The sequence below is a fragment of the Plasmodium falciparum genome (genome assembly GCF_000002765.6).
Source record: "Plasmodium falciparum 3D7 genome assembly, chromosome: 3".
Lineage (NCBI taxonomy): Eukaryota > Apicomplexa > Aconoidasida > Haemosporida > Plasmodiidae > Plasmodium > Plasmodium falciparum.
In genome coordinates, this window is record NC_000521.4 from 911,355 (window position 1) to 920,000 (window position 8,646).

Here is an 8,646-nt window from a genome sequence, read left to right on the forward strand (position 1 = left end):
TTTTTTTAATTTAAAAAAAGAAAAGAATAAGAAAATCACTCTTCACATATGTTACATGTTCCTAAAATGGTTACAACGAATATTAATATGATAACAACCTATATATAAAAAATAAAATAAACCTAAGAAAAAATTAAAAAAGGTAACATTTTTACTACATAAAAAGTTCATATATATATATATATATATATATATAATATATATATTATATAATATAATATATATATATATAACATATTTTTATTTATTTATTTACATAACATTCGAAACAATTAAATAAACGTCAGCGCTTTTTTGTACCAAACAAAAAAAAAAAACAATTTAATATATATTTTTTTAAATTAGAAGAAATATAAGTAAAAAGGAAAATTAACAAAATCGAAGGACAAAATTTTATATTTAAAAAAATAAATTTAACTATATGTAATTTTTTTATATTTTATAAATTTATATATAAATAAATAAATATATATATATATATATATATATATATAATATATATAATATATACATTATTATATTCAGTGAAGAGCCAATATATATATATATATATATATATAATATATATAATAATATATATATTATAATAATGTTATATAAATATCTGACATATATATATTATATTATATATATGGAATAATATTTTTGAATATAATTTCTGCATAAATTCATATTTTTATATTTTTTGATTGGTATTAAATAATAATATATAATATATTTTTTTTATATGTATATTTTTCATTTCTGAATTCACTTCTTCAGAATGTTATAAAATTATATACATTTTTATAACAGGTTATTATATATATATTATTATATAATATATATTTATTTAGATTACATTTTCTTTATTTTTTTTTTTTTGTAAAAATAAATAATAGTATATATATTTATTTTTTTTTTTAATTATAATGTAATACTAAGAGAAAAAATGGGTATTATATAAAAATATAATTATATATATATATATATATATTACTCTAAAAAAAAATAGAATCCAGTTATTATATATATTATAAAAATATATATATATATATATATATATATATATATATAATAACATTTATATATATATATATATATATAAATATTTTATTTATTTTATATTTATTTATTATATAAAATAAAAAAAAAAAAGTACGACTTTATGATTATATTAATATACAGACCATATGGACATTTTTTTTTTTTTTTTTTTTTATAGAAAAGAAAAAAAATATGAACAATATAATATATATATATTATATTTTTTAATTTTATTTTATTTTTTTTTTTTTTTTGTGTATATAAAAATATATATATATATATATATATATATATAATATAATATATATGTAATATTTATTTATTGGTTTATATATATAATATATTGTTATGTCGATGTTAATAAATATGTAATATAGTATGGGTACTTTTTTTTTTTTTTTATAGACAGAAATGTAAAATAATATTATATATATATATATATATATATATATATATAATATATTATTTATATATATATATTATATATATGTGTGCTTTATATTAATGTTGAGTTATTTAAAAATAAAAAATAAAAATGGATCCCGATAAAAATAATACAAAAGGGATAAATAATAAAAAACAGAAAATAAATAATTTTGACGAAAATATTGTTATGTTAAATGAAAAAAATGTTATGAATAATATGGATGAGAAAGATGAAAATAGATATTATATAAAGAAAAAAATAAAAGAACAAGATGAAAAGAATAATGAAAATAATAATTATAATAATGTAATGGAATATAATATGGAATGTGATATGTTATATAATAAGAAAGAAGTTCAAAATATAAAGAATAATATATCAGAGAAATGTGGAATTGAAGATTATGATGATTATAGGAATAATAATTATGATGAACATTATGATTTTCCTAATGGTTCATATAGTTGCTCGGATAATATGTATAATAATAATTATAATTTGTTAAATAAAGAGAAACAAAAAACAAAGAATAAAGATAATAACAGGTTAAGTGATACGTACAAAGTATTAATAAATTTTTGTATTAATGAAATAAGTAGAAATAAGGATCAAGATGGGATAAATGAGGTGTATCAAGCGTTAAAAAATAATAACCTATTAATTGGACATAATAATAATAAAAATAAAAATAATATATGTAGTATAAATAATACATGTAGTATAAATAATACATGTAGTATAAATAATACATATAGTAATAATAATATATGTAGTATAAATAATACATATAGTAATAATAATGTTGATATAAATTATTACAATTATAAAAAAGAAACATTGGATAAAGATAGCAAAGGTAATGTATTTAATAATAATAATAATAATTATTATTATAACAATTTATGTGATGGAGATAATAATAAAAATGAAGTAAATTATATTTCGAATAAATATAATTCTTTATATAATAATAAAGATATGATGATGGTAGGTATGAAAAGGAAAAAGAAATTAATATATAGTGATGAAGAGTGTGATAAATATAAAAAGAAAAAGATGTGTATAAAAAACGATATTGAATGTGATATGTTACATATATTTAAGAATGTAATAAATATTTTAACATGTAAATATCCTGAACATAATATAAAAGAATTTTTTTTTAATAGTCATAATAAACTAAAAGAAGAATATGAGAATAATAAAAATAAGTCTATACAATTATCAAGTTATTATTGTAATAGATATAATAATGTGTATAATAAAATAAAGAATAAAATATTTTTTTCGAGAAACAATTTAAGGAAGAAAAGTCATATACATATAAGATATAAATATGATGTATTTAATTATTGTTTAAAAAATATAAAAAGGAATATAACAATATTATCACATTATTTACCACATAAAAAAGAATATGATTATATAACAAAAATAAGGTTTGATGAATATTGTGATAATATAATAACATCGGGAAAAGATGGTTTTATCAAAATATACCATTTAATAACGGGAAATATAATAATGTGTATACGAGCACATAATTATCCCATAACAGATTTTGATATACATAAATCAAATAGATATATGATATCATGTGATGAAAAGGGTATAGTAAAATTTTGGTTTCTTGATAAGTATATGTATAAATTATTGTTTACATATAGAAGAACCTTTTATATGAAAAATGTAAAGTTTTTTTACAATGTAACGCATAAAAATGTTAAATCCTCACAAAGTTATGTGAATAATAAGTATGGTTTGTTCCATAATCATTACAATAGTAATTATGATAATAATTATGATAATAATTATGATAATAATTTCTATAATAATTATGATAATAATTGCCATAATAATTATGATAACAATTACCATAACAATTACCATAACAATTGCCATAACAATTACCATAACAATTGCCATAACAATTACCATAACAATTGCCATAACAATTACCATAATTATTATCATAACCGTTACCATTATAGTTGTGGAGGTAGGAATTCTTGTCTTTACTATAAGACATATGCGCTGTGTTCTACTAATACTTATTTTTTTATTATAAAATTTGACGATTTAAATAACGATTATCAAATTATAAAATCTATTAATACCATGCCCATGGATAATGTGAAATTTTTTCCATATCTTCAGTTTTCGTATTCATTAAATTATAATATATCGCCTTATGTATATAACAAGTTGATAATATCTAAGAATCCTATAAAAGAACTAAAAAACAGTTATTTAATATTTATTAATACTCAGAAAGATACAAATAATAAATATAATGAAAATAATAATGATCATAATATAAATGGGAATGGTCGTAAGAAGAAGCTGAAATTTTTATTATTAACGACAAAGAAAATTTATGATGATCATGATGAACACATGAGTATTACTCCTCATGATGTTGAAATTACAAAATATGTAAATAAAGTTAGTGATGAGATATATAATAATATACATGCAGAAGATGTTATTGAATTAGCTTATAATAAAGGAGATCAAAAAAAAAAGAAATTAAATGAACAAGATAATTCGTATAGAAAAATATTTCAATTTTTTGAAATAAATATTTTACAGAATGTAAAAAATAATATAGGTTTTGTTATGTTTAAAACGTTTGAGGATTTTAAGGAGGAAATATTTTTATTTTTATTTTCAAATACATCAGCGAATTTTATAACTGTTCAAACGAATGGATCCATATATATGTGGAATTTTAAAAAGTACTTAAGTGATTTAAATAAATATAAAAAAAAAAAAAAAATAAAAAAAAATAATAATAATATAAATAATATAAACAATATAAACAATAATAATAATAATCCAAGTTATTGTAATAAATATCATTATAGTGATGTAAAAAATGAGAAGAAGAAAAAAATATCCATTTGTTGTTTTTATACCTCTCTTTATGTTGAATATATGATGGAGTCTTCAGCAATGCATGAACATGCAAAAACAAAAAATAAAAACGAGAATGTGTTGAATGAAATAAATAAAGAAAATAAGAATGATTTGTTTATTATATCTTCAACATCTTGTTCGTCCTATTATTATTCGTCTAGTGATTATGATGACGGGCGTAGTGATAATACATTAGATGATGAAGGGAAAGGAAATGGTAATTATTCAGATGATTCTTTACGAAGAATGGGAAGGAATATGGGGAATGACTTTATTAGAAGAAATAATAATAATAATAATAATAATATGAGAATGATGAATGATGATGTTAATAATACAAATAATAATATTTGTAATAAGAGGGATCGTGTGGATTATGGTTTATTAGATAGGGAGGAAGGGAATAATAAAAGTGAAGGGTGTATTATAAAAAATTTAGAACATATTTCTAAATTGGATAAAAATAAAGATAAAAAAGGTAAAATTAGTAATTATGATAAATATAATAATAATAATAATAATATATATAATAATAAATATTGTGAGAATAGTTTTTTAAAAAAAACGAACATTTGTAATAAATGTTCAAATGAGAAGAAATGTATTCATACATTAAATAACGAAAAAACAAATAATAAAACAAAATTACGAGCAAAGAAATTACATTATAAAATAAGTAATATATCCTTGAATATATCTGATGAATATTTAATTGTTGCCGATGGTATAACAAATAAATCTAATTCATCAAAAGATATAAATAATGCTGTTACCATGAGAACTAATATATCTATATTTAGTACAAAAACTTATGAAGAAACCAAATTTTTTGATTTAAAGAAATGTGATAGTTATGTTAGTTTTATAGAACCTAATCCATTTTACAAAGATATAATATTATTTGGTTGTTTTCGAAAATATATATATTTATTAAATGTTGAAAAAAAAAAAATTATAAAAAAATTTTCATATGATAGTGATTTAAAAAATTTCTCTGCAGAATGGAATAAAAACGGATACTTTTTTATAGTATCTCATAATTTTGGTTACTTTTCTATATTTACATTAAATAAAAATTCTTGTTATAAATTTACATTACGTGAACAGATAACATCTACACAAATATGTTTTCTAAATGATTTAAATGCAAATGAAAATATGGAAGATTATGATAATGTTAATGTTATGTCAGATGTTTATGTGTATGATTCGGTTGGTGGTATGAACGAATCTAATCGTGTCCTTCCGGTCGGAGGTGTGTCGACATCTAATAATAATCTTATGAGTATGAGGGGGCGACGTCTCACACGGTCCACCCGAAACAATGGAAATAATAACAACAACAATAATAATAATAATAATAATAGGAGTAGTATTAATAATAGAAGTAGTAATAATAATAGAAGTAGTAATAATAATAGTAGTAGTAATAATAATAATAGTAGTAATAATAATAGGAGTAGTAATAATAATAGTAGTAGTAATAATCGTAGCGGACATAGACTTACCAGGGGAGGGAACAAAATCGAACGAACCTCCAATAGTGATGACGAACTCGAGATTATTTCAAGAAATAATGTTAATAATTCAAACGATCAAGATATAAATAATAATAATAATAATAACAACAGCAATAATAATAAAGAGGAACAGAATAATTTAAGTTTTAAGTCCTCTAGTAAAAAGAAAAAGAAAATCATCGAAGAAAGCTCAGATTACGCAAGCTCAGAAAAAACTATTTATACCTTATATACAGATAGTAATTCAAGATGCTCCAAGCAAAATTACAAAAAAAATAAAAATAAAAAGAACAACCATAATAAGGATACTGTACACGGTAATAATCCCTTAGGAGATATAAACACACAAACAAAAAAACAAACAAATAAGAGTATTAATATTAATAAAAATGATGATGCTCAGGAGGATGATCTTTTAAATGATGAAGTGAAAATTATAGAAAATGGAAAGAACACATTTGGAAAGAGAACAAAACAAAGATTCTTAAATAATAATAAACAGACTGTTATTAATTTGGAATGTATGTCGAATAATAACGACGAAGTTATTAATGTGGAGGATGTGCATAGAGAAACGCAAAAGAGCAAAAATAAAATAAAAACAAAAAAGAAAAATAACAATAATAATAATAATAATAATTATGATGATGATGATGAAGGTGTGGATGTGTGTGAGGATAAGGATGAGGATGAAATTATCAACATTGATCATATTATTAATACAAGTTCGTCGTTTAATTCAAAAGATAATATATATAAGAAAAATAAAAAAATTTCAAAGAATTTAAAAAAAAGGAATTCAGAACCTGACTGTATTCATATTAACGATAGTAGTTTCATGGGGAATAAAGATGACGCGTTTGTATTAGATGACGACGATGAAATAAAGAGTAACAACAATAATAATAATGATGATAATGATGATAATTATTGTCAGAATGAAAGATGTGATGAACCATGGGGGCACCCAAATAAACAATCCAATTTTGTTAAAAAAAGTAAAATACGAAGAAAGTGTAAAAAGGAAGTAACAGAAATATGTGATGATAAAAAGGAAGAGCAAATTTCAAGTAATGATGATTCTTTTTTTGATAACCAGAGCTCAATTAGTTTTCTTAGTGATGATTCGAAATATGATAATTATACAGACTGGTTAAATTATACATCAGATGGTAGTTATACATCATATATTAATAAAAATTGGAAAATTGGGAAAATTGAAAAAATTGAAAATATGGAAAAAATTGAAAATATTGAAAAAATTGAAAATATGGAAAATATTGAAAATATGGAAAATATTGGAAAAATTGAAAATATGGAAAATATTGGAAAAATTGAAAATATTGAAAAAATTGGAAATATTAAAAATATTGAAAAAATTGAACAAAATAATAATAAAAGTTGTGATAGTATATCCAACACATCTTGGAGTTCCGATAATGATCAAGATTTCTTAATTAATTCCATGTTATCATCAAATGATTATATTAAAAATGTGAAAGGTTATTTATTTAGAAAAGATAATATAAAAGAAGATTTGTGTGTGAAGGATAATAATATGAATAATTGTTTAAAGGATTTCGGTTGTTATTATAAAGATTCAGGTAGTCATAACTTGAAATATATAAATTCTTCAGTGTTATCACAGAATAATAATTATTGTAATAATAAATATATATATGCAAATGATTATTTGAATACATGTATTATGTACCAAAATTTTTATAGAAATAATAATTCAGGTTGTTTAATTTATACCAAAAAGAAGAAAAGAAGATGTGCGTCGGAAGAAAATAAACCTATACTTAACAATTTTAATAACATGAATATTCTTGTCGATAAGAAATTTAAAATATACGAGCAAGAATTACAACCTTTACTTCCTCGTTTTTCTAGTTTTAATTCGTGTGAAAATTATTTAGATTTTTTAAAAAATGAGAAAATAGATCCGATACATATTTATATAAGTTATTATAAATATATATATGGAAAATTAAGAAATAGAGATAAAAGTTATAAGAATTTATTGGTATATGACATATTATATAAGGTATTACAAAATTATAGAAAGAGTATGTCTTTATATAATACAAAAATAGATAATAAGAACGAGAGGAATGTAAATAATATTTATTGTGATAAATTTATGAAATCTAGTAGTATAAAACAAATTGATTATTTTAATGGTCCTTCTCCTAAAGATCAGGGTATTATTATGTTAAATAATATAATTCTTAAAGATGAGCTTAAGAATGATTTGGGTTCATTAGGCGAGAAAGGAATAGTTATGTGTGATGAATCTACAAATTGTGATTACAAAAAAGAGAAAGAGGTTGATTTAAAAATGGATCCCTTGTTAGAAAAATTAAATAAATATATTGAATTTTATAAAACGGGGAAAGCAGAAAAGTATAAACAGAATTATCTAAATTTAATGAAAATATATAAAATATATAATCGTTTTGTTAACAAAACAGATGATGTTCTATGTTCAAATAATATTATATATAATAATAAGAAGAAGAAGAAGAAGAATGATTATGGTAATTACAATATATATAGAAATAATAAAAATGATTATGATTTATTGTATGCTTCAATTTTTTATCGTTTTTTAAAAAGGTTACCTTGTAAAGAAGAAGAAAATATTGATAATTTTATTTATTATAATAGAGACATGATTTGTAAGAAGAATAGAAATAAATATAATAATAAAGAAAAGAAAAGAAAAAGATTAAAAGATTATTTACAAGC

General features: G+C 19.8%; 1 protein-coding gene across 1 annotated transcript in view; it reads left to right on the plus strand.

The window, feature by feature from the left end:
• Nucleotides 1–1,561: 1,561 nt before the first annotated feature.
• Nucleotides 1,562–8,646, plus strand: part of PF3D7_0321800 (WD repeat-containing protein, putative) — a gene marked incomplete at both ends in the record, with an annotated part of 8,121 nt that continues 1,036 nt past the window's right edge. The window contains one exon of the mRNA XM_001351252.1: nucleotides 1,562–8,646. This exon is cut by the window's right edge and continues 1,036 nt beyond it. Within this exon, the coding sequence (XP_001351288.1) occupies nucleotides 1,562–8,646 (7,085 nt within the window).